Source organism: Eptesicus fuscus, chromosome 14, assembly GCF_027574615.1.
Source record: "Eptesicus fuscus isolate TK198812 chromosome 14, DD_ASM_mEF_20220401, whole genome shotgun sequence".
Lineage (NCBI taxonomy): Eukaryota > Metazoa > Chordata > Mammalia > Chiroptera > Vespertilionidae > Eptesicus > Eptesicus fuscus.
In genome coordinates, this window is record NC_072486.1 from 64952502 (window position 1) to 64972584 (window position 20083).

General features: G+C 37.7%; 1 protein-coding gene across 2 annotated transcripts in view; it reads left to right on the forward strand.

Moving 5' to 3' along the window:
• GRM8 (glutamate metabotropic receptor 8) overlaps positions 1-20083 on the forward strand; it is a 722933-nt gene that overhangs the window by 636840 nt on the left and 66010 nt on the right. For both annotated transcript variants that reach the window (XM_008154053.3, XM_054726441.1), the window contains one exon: positions 10912-11847. In XM_008154053.3, coding sequence (XP_008152275.1) covers positions 10912-11847 — 936 coding nt within the window. The remainder of the gene's footprint in view (positions 1-10911; positions 11848-20083) is intronic.

Consider the following 20083-nt stretch of genomic DNA (forward strand, 5'->3'; position numbering starts at 1 on the left):
GAAGTATTGGTACACAAATCATTTTTGCTTTATTAAATTACTAGAGGCCCAGTGCATGAATTTGTGTACCTTGCAAGGAACTGTGGGCCACAAGGGCGGGTCTCGGCCCATCCTCTGCACCCCTACCCTGCCCCTCCTGCCATGGTCCCTGGTCCCCTGTCTGCGGGCAGCCCTGCTCCCGCTGCTGTCACTCCCACATGTCACTCCCACATGCTGACTGTGCCGGCCTCGCTCGTACCCGCTGATGGCGTGGAGCTATTGGGGCTGGCGTTGTCGGTGGGTGTGAGTGGCGGGTGCTGCTCCAATCACCCCTCAGGAGCAGGGGGAGGTGGAAAAGCTCTGAGGGGTGATCAGAGCTGGCAGCCACTGCCTGCACCTGCTGATGGTGCTGAGTGACCGGGGCCGGCGCCAGGCGCTGGTAGTGGGTGTGAGCGGGGCTGATGCCAGCGGCAGGTGCAAGTGCCTGCTTGGACCATGGTGTGCAAGAGCAAAGAATTTTCAGTAACCACCAGAGGGTCACCCCGATGACAGAGACTGGTGACCCACCTCGGTCTGGCACCCCCGCTCACCTGCTCCACCATCCTGCAACAGCCAAAGCACGCCATGTTCTGTATGCCCCTTGGTGGTCAGTGAACATCATAGTGACTGGTTGTTTGGTTGTTTGGTTGTTCCGCTGTTTGGTCTATTTGCATATTAGGGTTTTATATATATAGATACCTTTATTTCTTAATGCCAATAAAATTGGGAGATAACTATTTTTTTAATATTGTACATTTACAATTTTATTGATGCCCATTTTTTGTGGAATGGAGGGTTAAATAATGTAGAATGGGTCCCAAATATAAGGCATATTTAAGGCACATACAGTATTTTTCTAGGTCCTGACATAAAGGATATTAAAAGCCACTGAAAAAGTTAACTGTAATTTATAAGTATAATGAAATTATCATAAACATTTATATAACATACATAAAATACCTTATATGACATTGTATGAATAAACAAAATACGTAGAAATATAAACAGAATTTTATTTTATTTTTAAAAATATATATTTTATTGATTTTTTTACAGAGAGGAAGTGAGAGGGATAGAGAGAGTTAGAAACATCGATAAGAGAGAAACATCCATCAGCTGCCTCCTGCACACCCCCTACTGGAGATGTGCCTGCAACCAAGGTACATGCCCTTGACCTGAATTGAACCTGGGACCCTTCAATCTGCAGGCTGATGCTCTATCCACTGAGGCAAACCAGTTAGGGCTAAACAGAATTTTATATGGTGAAAGAAGGGATGGACCACTTATGATTCAAGTGAATGGAGGAAGCATTTGAAATTAGTCTTAAAGGAATAAATATTAGTTTTTAAAGACTTTTTAGAGCAGTTTTAGGTTCATAGCATACTAGTATTGAAAGGGTGACATAGAGATTTCCCTTTTACCCCTTCCCCCCACATGCATAGCCTCTGCCATTATCAAAACCCCCACCGGGTGGAACACTTGTTACAACTGATAAACCTACATTGACATGTCATAGTCACTCAAAGTCCATAGTTTACCTTAGACTTCACTCTTGGTGTGTATTCTGTGAGTTTGAATAAATGTATAATATATATAGACCACTGTAATATTATACAGAGTATTTTACTGCCCTAAAAATCCTCTGTGCTCCTGCCCAACCCCTGTCAACCACTGATCTTTGTGCTGTCTCTAAAGTTTTGCCTTTTCTAGAATGACATATAGTTGGAATTATGTAGCCTTTTCAGATCGCTTTCTTTCACTTAGTAATATTCATTTAAGTTCTCTCCATGTCTTTTTACAACTTCAATAGCTCATTCCTTTTTCATGCCAAATAATATTCCATTGTCTGGATGTACAACAGTTTGCTTATCTGAGGGATATCTTGGTTGTGTCTGCATTATGGCAGTTATGGAAAATTAGTTATAAACATTACTATGCAGGTTCCTATGTGGACATAAGTTTTCAACTCCTTTGGGTAAATTCCAAGTCATGCAATTGTTGGATCATATGGTGAGAATATACTTAGTTTTGTAAGAAATCTTCAAACTGTCTTCCAAAGTGGCTATACCATTTTGCAGTCCCACCCGTATTGAGTGAGAGTTCCTATTGCTCTACGTCCCCACCAGCATTTGCTGTCCTTAAAATTTCAGGTTTTGGCCATTCTAATACGTGTGTAGAGGTATCTCATTCGTGTTTTAATTTGCATTATCATGATGACTTGTGATGTGGAGCATATTTTCATAAACTTATTTGCCCTGCCTATATCTTCTTTGATGAAATGTCCATTCAGTTTTCTGGGCCATTTCTTAATTTGGTTATTTGTTTACTTATTGAGTTTTAGAGTTCTTTGTATATTTGCGGTAATAGTACTTTATTAAATATATCATTTGCAAATATTTCCTCACAGTCTATGGATTGTTTTTTATTCTATTGACATTGTCTTTCACAGAGCATAATTTTTTTTTTTAATTTTCATGAAATCTAGCTTATCCATTTTAGGAGTTTTATAGTTTTGTATTTTTTATCTAAGCCTATGACCCCTTCAAGTTAATGTTTTGTGAAGGGTATAAGGTCTATGTCTAGATTCTTTATTTGTGTTCTTTGTTTGTTTGTTTGTTTTGGCATGTGGATGTCCAATTGTTTAAACCCTATTTTTTGAAAAATACTGTATTTGCTCCATTGTGTTACCTTTGCTCCTTTGTCAACAATCAGTTGATTATATTTATGTGGGTCTATTTCGGAGCTCTTATTCTGTTCCATTAATCTTCGTCTGTTCTACACCATCTTGATTACTACTGTAGCATTATATTAAGTCTTGAAGTCAGATAGTGTCAGTCCTCCAACTTTGTTCTTCTTTAATATTGTGTTGGTGATTTGGGAGTCTTTTGGTTAATAGCTTATTGAGGATTTTCGCATATATGTTCATGACAGATATTGGTCTGTAGTTTTCTTGTAATGTGTTGTTTGGTTTTGGTATTAGAGTAATTGTGATTTCATAGAATGAGTTAATAATTACTCTCTCTGCTTCTATACTCTAAAATAGATTATTCCTGAAATGTTTTGTAGAATTCATTGTAAAGCCATCTGGGACTGGTGCTTTCTATTTTGGAAAGTTATCAATTATTGATTCAATTTCTATAATACATGTAGACCTATTCAGATTGTCTCTTTCTTTGAGTGTGACTATTGTCACATAATGTCTTTTAGAGAATCAATCCATTTCATCTAGGTTATCAAATGGATGAGCCTAAAATTGTTCATAGTATCCCTTTATTATCCTTTTAATGTTCAGGGAATCTGTAGTGATGTCCCTCTTTCATTACTGATAGTCATTTATGTCCCAACTCTTTTTTCCTTAATTAGTCTGGCTTTTATTTATCTTTTTAAAGAATCAACTTATGATTTTATTGATTTTCTCTGTTGATTTCCTGTTTTTAACTTTATTAATTTCTATTTTAATTCTTATCATTGCTTTTCTTTTGCTTACTTTTAATTTAATATGATCCTTTGAATTTGAATTTAATTTTTGGTTGTTTGAATTAAATTTATTGGGGTAACATTGGTTAATAACGTTACATAATGTTCATGTACACTCTATAATGCAACATCTTTATACTTCATTGTGTACTCATCACCCAAATTTTAGTCTCCTTCCCTCACCATATACACTGAGTGGCCAGATTATTATGATCTCTGAATGCATAATAATCTGGCCACTCAGTGTATGTCCTATATAAGAAAAGGCTAATATGCAAATTGTACCCTTGACCAGGAGTTCGACCAGCAGGCAGGCCGGACAACCGCCATGTCCCCTCCCCCTGGCCAGGTTGGCCAGACCCCACCCATTCACGAATTCATGCACCAGGCCTCTAATATATATACTGAGTAGCCAGATTATTATGTGTTCAGAGATCATAATAATCTGGCCACTCAGTGTATATGACCCCATTTATTCTCTTCATCCTTCCCAAACCAACCTTTCTCTCTAGTAATCACCATTCTGTTGTCTGTATCTGAGTTTATTTGCTGCTTTTTGTTTTGTATACCACATGATTCTTTTTTTCTAATTACCAAAGATGAAATCTAAATAATTAATTTTAGATGTTTCTTCTTTTTAAATATGCTATAAAGTTCCCTATAAGCACTGTTTCTGTTGCATGCCACAAATTTTGATAACCTGTGTTTTCATTCATTTATTTCAAAATATTAATTTTTCTTGAGATTTCTTTCTTTACCCATATGCTATTTAGAAGTCTGTTGTTTAATATTCATGCATTTTAGGATTTTCCAGTTGTCTCTCTGTTATTGATTTCTAGTTTAATTCCATAGTGATCTGAGGGCAGACATATATTTTCTATTCTTTTGAAATTGTTAAAGTGTATTTGTGGCCCAGAATGTGGTCTATTGGTAAATGTTACATGTGAACCTGAGAAAATTGTGTATCCTCCCAATGTTGCATAAAGTAGTCTATAGATCTCCATTACATCCAGTTGATTTATGGCATCATTGAGTTCAACTATGTCCTTACTGATTTTCTGTCTGCTGGATCTGTCCATTTCTAATAGTGAGTTGTTGAAATCTCCAACTATGATAGTGGATTCATCTATTTCTCCTTGCAGTTCTATCAGTTTCTGCCTCACATAGTTTTACACTTTGTTGTTAGTTTCATACACCATTAAGAATCATTATGTCTTCTTGGAGAAATGGCCCCTTTATTCCTGAAAATTTTCCTTGCTTTGAAGTATGCTCTATTTGAAATTAATATAGCTACTCCTGCTTTCTTTTTCTTTTAAAATTAGTGTTAGTATGGCATATTTTTCTCCATCCTTTTACTTTTCATTTCCTGTGTCTTTATATTTAAATTAGGTTTCTTGTAGACAATATATAGTTGGCTCTTATTTTTTAATCCACTCTGACAATGGCTATCTTTTAATTGATGTATTTATACCATTGATATTCAAAGTGATAATTGTTATAGTTGGATTAATATATACCATATCTGTTACTGCTTTCTGTTTGTTGCCCTGTACTTTGTTCCTATTTTTGTCTTCCACTCTTTTTCTGCCTTTTGTGGTTTCAATTGAGCATTTTGTGATTCCATTTTCTCTCCTTTCTTAGCATATCATTACCATTCTATTTTTACTTTTTTAAATGATTTCCCTAAGAGTTTATAATGCACATTTACAACTAATCCAAGTCCATTTTCAAATAACACAAAGCCACTTCAAAGGTAGTATATCTTATTTTTAAAATTAAAGTACATTTCTTTATTAATTCTTTGAGGGAATGTAATGACATTGTGTTTAGAGAACAGTGAAGAGGCTAAATAAATTGAGTATGATAAAGAGTCATCTTAAAAACTTATAATCAGGTGGAAAGCATAAAATCAAAGCCTTTGCCCCAATGGAGTCAGGGGCTTCTGCCTCACCCCAAAGACCTAAAGGCAGAGAGAAAAGAGCTGAGGGAAAGCTGCAGTGATTAATGTCTCCGGAACACTGGGTGGCTGCCTTGTCTAATCATTTATGAAACTTTAACTCCCACTCTTTCTCCTCAAAACCTTCAACAAAGGGAGTGATTCTAAGACAGAATGCTTTGCAGTTTTGCTATTTTGTTTTGTTACATTAAGCACACAGGTATTTTTAAAAGCTTTCTGTCAGCCATTAAAGACTCCTGGACTATGATCACATGTGCTGTGCACTTAATGCACTGGAATTTTTAAGACTTTTAAGGCCCTAACGGAAGCAGATTATCAGTTGTAAATGCCAAAGACCTTTGAGTAGGCGACTACCCCTCAAAATTATAACAGGCACCTATACTTATTCAGATTAAAACCAGTCCCTCAGTAATGCCTCCCAACTCCAGGGCAATGCTGCTGCCCCTTCAGCATTCCTGGGAAACAGCATATGGCAACCAGCTATGGCCAAACACTGGGCCATAATGTCAAGTCTATAAAACTAAGAAGCGTGCTGAGCATTTAATAACAATAATACAAGGAACATTGTATCTAAATAAGTTAAACAACTTATTTAGAAAAAGCATACATTACTTAAAAAACCAAACAACTCGTCATTAGCTTTTAAAATAAATGCTTCTAGAAAAAAACAGTAAAACTCTGGTTACTACCAGAGATATGCTACAACACATGTTAAATCTGTAAATAATTCAGTGTACCCCAGCTCTCTTCCATTTCCATTTGCATGAAATATCTTTTTTCCATTTCTTTACTTTTGGTCTGTGTGTGTCTTTTGATCTAAAGTGGGTCTCTTGTAGGCAGCACGTGTATGGGTCTTATGTTTATCCACTCAGACACTTCATGTCTTTTGATTGGAGCATTTTACCTATTTACATTTAAAGTAATTATTGATATTTATTCGTTGCAATTTTATTATTTCTATTTTTCAATATTCTTTTATTGATTCCAGAGAGGAAAGGAGAGGAAAAGAGAAATAGAAACATTAATGATGAGAGAGAATCATTGATCAGCTGCCTCCTGCATGCCTCACACTGGGGATCAAGCCTGCAACATGGGCATATGCCCAGACCAGGAATCAAACCATGACCTTCTGGTTCATAGGTTGATGCTCAACCACAGAGCCACACTAGCCAGGCAATTATTATTCCTATTTTTTATCTTTTTTTCTTTAGAAATATTTCTTAGAGAAGACTTTTTGAAATATTTCTTAGAGAAGACTTTTTGCCATTTCTTGTAATACTGGCTTGGTAGTGATGAACTATAGCTTTTTCTGTTCTGAAAAGCTCTTTATCTCTCCTTTGATTTTAAAGATAGCCTTGCTAGGTAGAATAATCTTGTTTGTAAGTTCTTGCTTTTTCATTACTTTGAATATTTCTTGCCAATCCCTCTGGCCTGCTAAGTTTCTATTGAGAAATCAGCTGACAGTCTTATAGGAGCTCCATTCTAGTTAAGTATTTTTCTTTTGCTGCTTTTAAGATCTCCTCTTTGTCTTTAACCTTTGGCATTTTAGTTATAATGTGTCTTGGATTGAGCCTCTTTGGTTTCATCTTGTTTTGGACTCTGTGCTTTCTGGACTTGTATGTCTATTTCCTTTACCAGGATAGGGAAAATTTCAGTCATTATTTCTTCAAATAGAGTTAGTTTCAAATCCTTGCTCTCTTTCTTCTCCTTCTGGTACTCCTATGATGTGCTTGATGTTCCAGAGGCCCCTTTACACTATTCTCATATGCATATAGTACACTTTTTATAGTTGTCCAAACATCCTTGGGTATTTTATTATGTTTTTGTCAGTGTTTGTTGTCTTTGTTTTTCATATGCCTAATGGTATCCTTAAACTCAGATATTTTTCCTCAGTCATGTTCAGCCTTCAAGTCCATCTAACGTATTCTTCATTTCTGTTATACATTTTTTCATCTCTAGTATTTTTCAGTCCCTTCTTAAGATTTCCATCTCTCTGCTTACATTGTCCATTTGTTCTTGCATGCTGTCTTCTTTCATTATTATAACACCATTAGCATATTAATCATGGTTGTTTTACATTCCCAGTCTGATCATTTCAACATCCCTGCCATGTCTGGTTCTGATGCTTGCTCTGTTTCTTCAAGTTGTGTGTGTGTGTGTGTTTTTATTATTTGTTTGTTTGTTTTGGTATGCCTGGTTGTTTTTTTCTGATAGCTTGACAAGATGTGTTGAGTTTAGAGGAACTACTGAAAATAGGACTTTAGTATTGTGGTGGTAAAATGTTGGAGGAGGAGAAATGTTGTATAGTTCTGGGTTAGGTCTCAGTCCTTTAATGAGCTGATGCCTCTGTCTGGACTATGAAACTTACAAGTGTTTCTGTTTTTTTCTTTCCCCTCAGTTGGACAAAATGGCTAGAGTGGGCTGGGGCTGGGTATTTCCCTTCTCTAGTTCAGTTAAGGTCTGATAATACCCCAGCAGGTTTGGCTCATTAACTAAGTTCTCTTTGGGCAGGCTTTTCAAAAAGAGCAGAGTGATCTGGCATATTTTAAAATGGTTCATTTTTCTCTCCTTCTGCTGGAAGCATGAAAAGATTTTTCTCAAATTTACTGTGAGAACCACGTCGAGCTCCTGCAAATAAATCTCACAAAATTATGGGATTCCCTATGACTGAGTCCCACTGGAGTTTACCTCTTAGAATCATCCACACCGAGCCTCTATCAATCAGAGTTCAGGTTTTCTTACCCCAGCACTGGTGCACTAGGTCGTTCCTGCTGGAGAGTCTCTGCCCCTGTAAGTAGAGACTCATGCTATTTACCTTTTTGTCTCTCCAATCTTGGGGACAGTAGTATGCCCTGTGTCTTCACCTCTGATTGGGATCTTTGAAGCTGTGTTGATTTCTCAGTCTGTTCAGCTCCTAATATTAAGATGGAGTGGCAATGTCTAAGCTCCTTGCATAAGAAACTGAATAGCAGTATTTTTATAGCTCAAAATGGAAAGATGACATTTTAGGCAGAGGCAAAACAGGAGTAAATAGAGAAAGAAAGCCAAAATATATATTTTAGAAATATGAATACAAAAATTGAGTGTGGCACATAATTCCTGAGTGAGTATTTTATATACAATTCAAGAGGCAGATTGAGACCGAGGGTTTGAGGGCTTAAAGTCAGGTTACCAATTTTTATTTTTCCTCTTTATCAGTGAGAAGTGATTGTAATTTTTTATCGGGGGAGGAAACAAATAAAATATATTTATAATATTTTTATCTGGTCCTGATTTATATGTGCAAGATGAATTAGAAGAGAAGGAACAGCCAGTTGTAAACCCTTGACGGTGGTCAAAGAATGGCATTATGATAAATTACTTCAGTAGAGCTGGACAAAGCAATGGATGGATCAAAGTAAAAATATAGTGACTGAGACTAGATATGAAATCCAACTGAACAAAATTAGAGATATCAAGAAGAAAACTCCTTAGGCCAGATAATGAAATATATATATATATATTAGACATGATGAGATTTGTTGCTCATAATTTGGTTTTGTCTGATTAGCAGGTCATCGGAAATGTTGTACTAGTTGTCAAGTAATGAGAGCAGATTGAAGTAGAGCAATGATGATTGAAGCCAGGGAATGGGAAATATGTGTGTTTGAGAAAGATATGTCGGAAAACATTATGAATAGAACCACTGGCAGAATTAAGGGAACCAAACAGAAGAGAGGGAACCAGCATTCATGACAGTTGGAAAGAAACAATAGTCATAGTGTTTCAAGATGTCAAGAAAGGAGTGTTTCCAAAAAAGAGATGAATTGAGAGGAGGTCATTGGATTTGCATGCTGATGCTTTTCTTGCAGAATGTTTAAGATGAGGACGTTGCAAAAGCTATTTTGCATGGGAATGATGATGCAGAGGGCCTAAAACATTGTTTCTAAAAGATTGACCTTTAAGATTTCTAACAATCTTGAAGTTTAATATTCCTAACATATTTTTGCTGCCTTTTTTTTTATGGTAACATTATAATTCTAAGAAGCCCCAAACAAAATACAATTTTGGTTTTCTAATAATTAGCTCTGGAACATAACCTTCACAAAAAAAAAAGTATTTCATTATCTTATATGAATCCATTTATGGTATAAAATCAATATGTTAGCCACTAAGTGGAGCATTTTATTTTCTCAATATTTCTGAGAGAAGCTTCTAATTTAACTTTTTTCTTTCCTACTGGGATCCTATAAGGAAATATAAGAACTTTCTAAATCATTAAAAACCCACTAGGCAATTAGTAGGGTTGAGATAGATTCTTTTCCTTTGTGGTAACAGACAGGGTAGATAGAATGGTCTTGAGGGCCCTTATGACACATGAAGCAGCGTCTACTTTCTCAAGAAAGGATGTTTGAAATGACACAGGTATGAATTCTCTACTCCACCTTGAGGAGATTTGGCATCCCTCTGCAAGTACTGAGCTTGGGGACTGAGCCCTTAACCTGTGGGACCTGATGCTATTTCCAGGTAGATAATGTCAGAATTGAGCTGACTCATAGGACACCAGTCTGGTGTCCCAGAATTGCTTGGTGGTGTGGGAGACTCCCGACTTCCACCTCACACATGTTGGAACTGGGTCCAGACCCTTTCATAAACAAATTCAAGGGAAGAGGTCACACAGTGGCAAATCACCTAAAAATAGCATTTTAATTTTAATTGTGATATTTTGTGACTTAATCCAAAAGAGCAAAGTGGAACGTTAAGTTTCTTAAGCAGACACTAAGCACAAATGTGGACTGCCTCATTTGTACCACTTTCACTGCTTTATGCCATCTTAGAAGACTGCTTTTATTCAATGGGAAACATTACCACCCAGCTGTCTCATTCAGCATGGTGTTTTTCACAGTGTGGAAGTGCAAGATTGGAAAAAATGTATTTTAAACTTAAATGGATGCAAAACATTAATAGAATTATCAACATAAACACACGAGGAGTGTCAGAGATTAAAGTAGCTAGTTTTGCCATCTCTTTTCAAACTTGACAGTGTGGTTTGAATTTCTGAAAATAGAGTATAAAGACTTGGATCCTCATTTATATGTGTGTTTATACCTTAAGCCAGTGTTTGAGGGATTCTGGCATGTATACCTGTGATTAGAGCTAAAACATCTTTCCATGGGGCTGTTTTTGGAGCTTTAAACCTGTTCGGGTCAATCAATCTTTCTCTGAATGTCAGATTGGTCAACATTGAGTAGGTAAATGGAAACTAATGACACTCATCAAGTTGATTAGGTGAGTGATTTATTGGACCCAATCATTTAACACTTTCATAAAGTCAATATCAGGGAAAGAAACTGGGCCCTTATGATGGTAAACTGTATTTGTACTGTCAGCATTCGGTGATTTATTACAAACCTCTAGCTAGGATTAGGATATTATAAATGGGGGAGAATGGAAGGCTCATTAATTCTTTATGCCCACAGGTGGAAGACATGCAGTGGGCTAGCAGGGAACACACGCACCCTGCGTCTGTCTGCAGCCTGCCCTGTCAGCCTGGGGAGAGGAAGAAAACGGTGAAAGGGGTCCCTTGCTGCTGGCACTGTGAGCGCTGTGAGGGTTACAACTACCAGGTGGATGAGCTCTCCTGTGAACTTTGCCCTTTGGACCAGAGACCGAACATCAACCACACAGCCTGCCAGCTTATCCCCATCATCAAGCTCGAGTGGCACTCTCCCTGGGCGGTGGTGCCTGTGTTTGTTGCCATATTGGGAATCATCGCCACCACTTTTGTGATCGTGACCTTTGTCCGCTATAACGACACCCCTATTGTGAGGGCTTCAGGACGCGAACTTAGCTATGTGCTCCTCACAGGGATCTTCCTCTGTTACTCCATCACCTTCCTAATGATCGCAGCACCGGATACCATCATCTGCTCCTTGCGGCGGCTCTTCCTGGGACTCGGCATGTGTTTCAGCTACGCAGCCCTTCTTACCAAAACAAACCGAATCCACCGGATATTTGAGCAGGGGAAGAAATCCGTCACAGCACCCAAGTTCATTAGTCCGGCATCCCAGCTGGTGATCACCTTCAGCCTCATCTCCATCCAGCTCCTGGGAGTGTGTGTCTGGTTTGTTGTGGACCCCCCACACATCATCATCGACTATGGCGAGCAGCGGACTCTAGACCCAGAGAATGCCAGAGGCGTGCTCAAGTGTGACATCTCCGACCTCTCGCTCATTTGTTCACTGGGGTACAGTATCCTCTTGATGGTCACCTGTACTGTTTATGCCATTAAAACGAGAGGTGTTCCAGAGACTTTCAACGAAGCCAAACCTATCGGATTTACCATGTATACCACCTGCATCATTTGGTTAGCCTTCATTCCCATCTTTTTTGGTACAGCCCAGTCGGCAGAAAAGGTAAGTGCAAGAAATGTATTTGTCAATTTCCCCCTGGATTTAACTTTTTCTTCAAGGTCCTCTCCTGCCTTTCTTTTGGTTCATTTATATTCTCCCAAAATGATTCAGTCTGTGTGTTCCTATTTAGAAACACACACACACACACACACACACACACACACACACACACACACAAAATCCCCTCAAGGTCACTTTGCATTGAATGTGTGTTGACGGAGGCTGGTTTCCCATATTTAGTGTGTCCTTCTTGGCAAGGCTGGAGATTGACATAGCTCACATCACTTTCTGGATCTCTTTCCAGCTCTGTTACCTACTAACATAACTGTTCTTTTCCCAATGAGAATTAAAAGAGGAAGGGAGAAAAGGCAGACATGATTCACAGGGGTCAGTGCCCCAGAGATAACCTAATGCCTAACACATGACTCTTTTTCTGGTTCTAATGTGACTCTGGGTTAAAGCTATTCCTTAATAAAGATGATAGTTATAGTCACCGAAGGAGATTGCATTGTAAAACCACAACAAAAAGAAATTGAAGCCATCTTGCTGTTTTTCCTCAGCCTCAATTATTTTTTGAAATCTTTATTGTTTAGATTATTACAGATGTTCCTCTTTTTCCCCCATAGATCCCCTCCACCTGGTTCCCACCCCACTCCAGCCCCCGGCCCCCCACTGACCTCGTCCATAGGTGTAAGCTTTTTGTCCAATCTCTTCCCGCACGCCCCACAATCCCTTCGCCCCAAGAGTTGTCAGTCTGCTCCCTTTCCATGCCCCTGATTCTATTACATTCACCAGTCTGTTCTGTTCATCAGCCTCAATTTTTAATTGCTTTTCCACATGTGGAGGGTGATAGTGGGGATTAAAGACAACAAGGAGAAGTTATACAAAGCAGTTTATAACTTTTCAGAAGGCGAATCTCTCAAAAGAATTTCCTTTTGCCACTACTGACCTCTTCCACATAAACCACTGCACTGAAAGAACATCTCTACGTGAAGGGAGTACGCACGGAAATCGGTGTATGTGGTCCTATGTACAGAGAAGCAGAGGACTAATGTTACCATGAAATCCAAGGTGTGGGTAGTATGCTAGAGACAAGCCAGCTTGCGAAGCAAGAGCAAAGCTATCTTTCTGTAATGGATTGCCCGTAGTAAGCTCAATGTGCACATGAGGGAGCCCTTCTTAAAGGTCAAAAGTCATGAGGCAATCAAACATCCCAGGGACAATTCCCTAGTCTCTATCGTTCCAAGTGAGGTCGTGCATGACTCTTAAAATTCCAAATAATTCAGAAGAAAAAGTTCTCTGTATGGGTTTGGAGAGCCCACTTGGTATGAGCACCCATCCCTTCCTAGATCAATGTAGCCTGCAACTGTGTTTGGATAAAAATGTACTTCTGCACACCTGTTGCTGAATAGAGCAAACGTCTGTGGTTTCCAGAACTGTCACCTTTCTGGACTTGCACAGCCAATGGAGGCCCATGAATATTTCATGTGGGACCGAGCAGATAGTAGGAAAGCAAGTAGGACAGTTTGGGGCGCTAAACCTAACAACTGGAAAGAATTATATTTTGGCATATGCAGATGGGACTGTATTAGGATCAAACTTGTAAGTTTAACTTAGGAAAGAATGTATGAGTTGGGAAATAAGTTTCTCAATGTCTTTTGGGTCTGTTTTGATATGGTTAATAGTTGTACTAGTCAGGGTAAAAAATGCTTTTGCAAATTCTGGAAATGTGTATTATGTGAATTAATAATAATAATATCTTTTTGCACTATAATATTACTGTTTTAGGTTCATTACATGGTGCACAATTTTATCATGAGATGAAGTACCAATAAAAATTTTAGTTAACACTTTAGGAACACCTTTTTTGTCCAGTACAATTAATTTTTCTAGAATATTTGCTTGTTTCAACTAGCCAATTTAAATTTGCCTGAAAACTTGACTACTATTTTAATGTCAAATTTATTACTCTAACAACAATCTTATTTTACCTTGTAAATATTAGTGGAAGGGATTATTTGCCTTCTTGAGTAGGTCCTGAGCATTCCTGGTGGTAGGCTGGATTTAGATATCGTAAACCCACTTCCCCACACCATGGGTACAAGACAACTCAAACAATTCTTGTTGGAGTGAGAGGGCAGCTGCTGTCGGCCAAGTCTCTGTCGGTCACCTGGGTCCTGATCTGAGCTGGGCATGGGAAGCACAAAGCAGCCATGGGGGCAGGAGACAATAACGATTTAAGTGGTATTTATATTTGAACCTATGAATGCCATTTTAAAATATACTGTTTTATCTCAAGAGGGCCCTAGGTAGTTTACTTTGGTTGAACAAAAATTAGCAAACAAAATCTTCTGAGTTCTGACATCTAACTTTCCTTTCCTTTTTTTTTTTATCTCTTTCTTTACATTTTATAAATTACAGCCCACTCTAATTTTTCATATCGTGACTTCCAAGGTTGTGGGAGGTGCAAATACAACACCAATAAGATGTTATTTTTTATTTAGATCATTCCTTCAGTGCCTAGATTTTTAGATGAAATAAAATCATGGTCCTATATCAAGCTATTGGATATCATCATTGTAGTTAAAACATGCATTTCGCTAATAAGTTTTCTTAAGATAATTGAAAAAAAAAATAACCATAGTCTCTCAGAACAGAGACTCTGCAGAGTTGCAGCTGCCCCTGAGGAGCAGTAATAGAAATAGAAGATTTTCAGGTGAAATGGACACATGAACATGCCAGGGGTGGAGGCTGCCCAGTGCTGCTGAGGATGCAGGAGCTGCACATCCATCTGTAAACCTGAGTGCAATGTGTGCTAGTATATTTATAGGTGTAGATAAATCCACGCCTGTAGAGATATGACTGAATGTGGCAAGACAAAATTCCATTTTATTTACTAGCTTTCGGAATCAAAATAAGTCAACAAAGCACATGGTAAGACAAAGGACAAAATAATGTTAATTGGCAATTATTTTGTATTATTCCAATGAATATGGCAAAGACTAAAGAAATCAATAAAAAGCACCAATTTTAGGAATTTTCAGAACACTATAGTCCTCAAATTATTTGGTTGGTCTTAGAGTGGCTGAATTTATAACAACTCTACATCAAGAGCTATTATATAATAAGTAGCTAAGAATTTGCTACTGAAGTATATTATATAATACACTTCTGTGTCATCCAAACACTTCACATTGAAATTGGCTAGCTGCTATTCTCTGTTAAAGTCTCTATTATTCAAAATAACACACAGAATGTTTGAGAATGGTTATTTTTCACATTGCTAAAATTATTGACACATATTAAAAGTGAATAAAACGTTTTTTTGTCTCTTAATAAAAAAGGCTTTAAGTAAGTTTTATTTACTTTGGAGGACCAAAGAGCTGGTCAGTCTTCCATTCTCATTTATAATGCTTAGCCAATGAACCCCACCATTATCAACTTGAATTGTTTGCAACAGAGAGGCAGCCCACACACCTATTAATTCAGCAGATCCTTATTGAGCATTGTGTCCAGCATTGTTCTAATTATTGAGCTCATGTCAGTCTGCTTTCCTGTAAGACTCTGTCTGGCTCCCAGCCGATGCTGAGTGATGTCTGCCAGCACCAGGAAGGTGCCAGGCTCAAGGGCAAGAGAAGATGGTGAGGGGTCAGATCTGAGATGAAATAGCAAAGATGAGAGCTATGCATCCTATAACTATACATCAATGACATCAAATTTATAGCACGGAAGACAATGGAAAAGCAAAGTTCTAGTATGTTATTTAATTACACTTCTTAGAGCAATGTCTACAGAAGATAACTTATCTAGCCACATAGGTCTCTCTGAAATTACAAGAGAAGCAGGAATAAAAGGCAAAATTAGCCGAATAATTTTGACAGATGTTTCAGAAAAACCTCTGAGTAAAATCAAGTTAAAAGGGGATCTTTGTAACATTCACAAAGGCGGACAGCTCTCTCTGTCTTCATTCGATGATGAAACTCCTTTTAATTTCTGCACATTCCCTTTTTTCCAGAATTTGAAATCAAGATGAATTATGTTTATTCCAATAGAGCTTATGCCATAAGTTATTAACATCATGCCTACTACTGCATTCTACTAGGCCATAATATAAATGCACTTTTTCTTTTCTTATAGAAAAATGGTGTGAAGGAAGGGTGGACATTCTGAGGCATGAACATGGACTAACACAAACTCTCATAATTTTACTGAAAAGACAAAATATGCAAATATAATTAATGTAATAGTCAGAAAAAGAATCTCAGGATGGTTAGGGCTATTAGGATGGAAAATATCTCTAAAATACATATTTCACCATCTCTAATTGGTCTCATAAAACCAAGCTTTTCAGACATGGGTTATGACACTGCCAAGCTCCAATGAGCACATTGCATTAAACACAGTGTCAGATAGAAACAAAATAAAACACACTCAAAGTGAAAAAGAAAAGAAAACTCAACTATGTCAAAACCCCTGTGTGTCCCTAACCAGCCTTTCTCCCTTCACCTTCTGCTGGATTGTGCAGCAGCTAGCTATCAGCCCAAGTTGGAAACCTGGATGTCACCTGCAACACCTCCCCCTATTCACTCCCACCCCTTTATTTCCTCCTGTCATCTTTACATGTAATCTTTTATAAAAATTTGTAGAGGGTAAGCAGTATCTGTCTGATACATATCTAAATGAATATGTCTTTTAATATAGAGCCTTTTATGTCACTACATTCTGAATATACACATGCCTATTTAATGAGTGAGTGGAGTATCTTACACAATAATCATATAATAATATAAATGCTTATTTATGATTTAAGTTAGACTGTGGCCTTATGGGAATGTTTTATATACATCTTATTGTGATTCACATTACAATATTTTTTCTGAAAAATAAGTTTTCTCATTTAAATGATGGGCCATATAAACTTATTTTTAAAATTTTGTCAATCACTTATTCTGAATACGATTGCAAAATATTTAGGGGAGAAATGCAAAAAGGAATTATTATAGTTGTCCTTAATTCTATCTAAGATACACAAAGCAAAGGAGAATTAATGCGATTATCCAGATATGTTTACCATGTCATCCCTCCCTTGTTCTTTTACTGCATATGACTACTGGAGACCAGTAGAGTGTGGGGAAACAGATGGATGAATGGAATTAGGAAGAGCATGAGCTCTGGAGTGGGAGGGCTTGGGGTCAAATCCTGGCTCTGTGTAGAGCAATCACCCCACCTGCACTCAGCCCTATTCTCAAAATAGAGCAGATCTGAGTTCATATAGTATAGGAAAGGGCGGGAAGACTAAATTAACAAACAAACAAAGGAAACCCTCCTCCTCTTGTCTCATTATGGTGTATTTGCATAATAGATCTCATAGTAGTTTTACATGATATGAGTTATGAGACCGTTTAGCACATAATAAGCAATTAATAAATGTTGGCTATTATTCCTATTAGACTACATTTCATGAGGGCAGAGACCTTATTTGGTTAGCTCACCATTTTATCTTGGGCACCTTGCAGAAAGTCGGGCCAGAATAGGTTCTCAAAGACACAAGTGTTTAATGATTGAATACATTCACATTCATTCACATAATTGCCTCAGTTTCTCCAGTCATTTAGACCATGTTTGTGCAGCACCCCAACTGGAAGTGTTTTGCAGACAGAGGGGCTCTCCTGTGGGTGTAGAGCATATGGGTTATATGAGGGAGACAGAATCTGTAAGAGGAGGAGGACAGAGAGTTCTTCCCGAGGCAATGTGTAACTTTCTCTCTTTAGCGGAAAATACTGGAAGAACTAACATGTCATCAGAAAGCAGCTGCTGAAATATTTAAGTTAAAATCGAGTAATTCTAACAATAGTTGTAAGAGTTGAAAACAATAAATAAAACTCCTACTTTAAGAAATAGTCCAGATGAGAAAAGAACAGCCTGAGAAACCTGGGGTAAGAGTGTCAACATGACCTAGACAACAATGGAAGTAATTTTCAGACTAGATCAGACTAGAGGTAGTTTCCAGCCCCACCTGCCTCCTAACATTTAATTCCTTAGGATGTTGGGAGGTAGAAATGATTATCAATATCCATCTTGCATGTTTGCAGTTTTAAACTGTATAGTGTTTCCTTTCCTTGGCAGCTTGCAGTCATGTGAAGCTGATCTTCTTCAGGGTCCATGATGCCCCACTGTAGTTACAGAACTATCTGAGATATCGCGGTAGATTTTGTCTGGGCAAGATCCATTATACTGGACTGTTGCAATTAACTCTGGAAGGGAAACACCAAATTTAAAATGAGAAAAAGAAAAAACAACTGGAAAAGACAAACATCTCATTTTGTGCACTCAGTTAAAATGATATGCTTGTGGTCCTAACCGGGTTGGCTAGTGGATAGAGCATCGGTCTGCGGACTGAAGGGTCCCAGGTTCCATTCCGGTCAAGGGCATGTACCTTGGTTGTGGGTACATCTCCAGTAGGAGGTGTGCAGGAGGCAACTGATTGATGTTTCTCTCTCATCAATGTTTCTAACTCTCTATCCCTCTCCCTTCCTCTCTGTAAAAAATCAATAAAATATATTAAAAAATGATATGCTTGTGAAGATATGGAAGCAAGGATCTCTAGGACATAGGACACACAAGCCTGTTAAGTAGTTCTCCCGGGAATGTTGCCTTAGCTACACTTGTTACTTTGTTCCCGGTTACATATTACCACTATAGAAAAATACCAACTTACATATTTAGGGCAATTCTTTTGATGGAAGCCAGTCTTATATGACAGCACAAAGAAATATTTGCTCAATGAACTTTGCTTAGAGTCCCATGATTTGGGGGCTGGGAGGAACCTGCGGGGCCTAGGACTACTTGAATCAAACATCTGGTTGTTGGTGAAAATGTGGTACTTTCACACTCATCTTTCTTAAACTGAAATTGAGTTTGCAAGGTTTTAATCTTTTATGCCCAAATTAGAATAATTTAATCAACTAGACAATTAGTCAACCTGGGAACTCAGTCCTGGAACTAATATATCTCATCAAAATGGCTTAACTTTCTTAATATGATTGAAAATGTTAAAGTACTAGATTTGATTAAGATTAAACCATGAATATTTTCAGAGTCAATAAGGACCATTACTTTATTTCAAAATGTTTAGGAGAATGTCATACAAATAGACTTTCTCTATAGGCAGAGCTCTCATGACACCACAGACTGTAGGTTGTACAGAATGCAGCGACTAATTTTGTTACATAACTTCAAATTGAATTTTCCATGATTCAATAGATGCTTATATCTCATGCAGCGCATAGGGTGCCAACAAGAGCAGATTGCAAGGAAATAGTTTCTTTTGGCTATCACCAAAACACATTTTTATGTTGGAAAAATTTAAAAAGATTTCTACATGCAGTTTTACATGGGTTAGTGCTACTCACCCGAAAGTGTAGAAAATATCTCATGAAAATTTAGTATCAATTCTAAGCTATTTAAAATAAATGTAAGGCATATTTATTTGCCTCATTAAAAGAACTGCATAAAAAACTCAGTGTGGCTTTTGGTTCAAGATAGGGACTGGCACAAACATATATATCCCTTCCCTCTAGGGCAGTGGTTCTCAACCTTTCTAATGCTGCGACCCTTTAATACAGTTCCCCATGTTGTGGTGACCCCCAACCATAAAATTATTTTCGTTGCTACTTCATAACTGCAATTTTGCTACTATTATGAATTGTAATGTAAATATCTGTGTTTTCTGATGGTCTTAGGCAACACTGCTAGCAGTTCTCAACCTGTGGGTCACGACCCTAGAGTTTAGGGTAACAATGAAATTGCGAAAAAAGAAAGAAAAAAGAGGAAAGAAAAGAAAAAGGAAAAAAAAAAAACAACAGGAAGGAAATGAGAATGGAGAGATGTAGAGAGAGAAAAAAAGAGAGAGAGAGCAAGCTATAATAGTTTTAGAGCCAATATTAAGTAAACAATTTGAGAAAACCCTGAAAAATAAGTCGAATCAGTCTGAGATTTGGAAAAATTAAAAGCAAGAAAGCACAGCCAAAACAGGTCATTGGTTCTTACCATGGAAGTCCCAAATCATTTCTAACCCTAAAGTCAACATACAGATCTGAAGCAGGCATAGGACTGACCATCAAGAAAATTATTTAAAGAACTACATTTCAAAATAACTGGGCCAGGTGAGCACCTCACTTTCCCTGTCTGCTCTAACCTTACAAGTAAAGAGAGTAGAGGATAAAATTACAGAATTCTA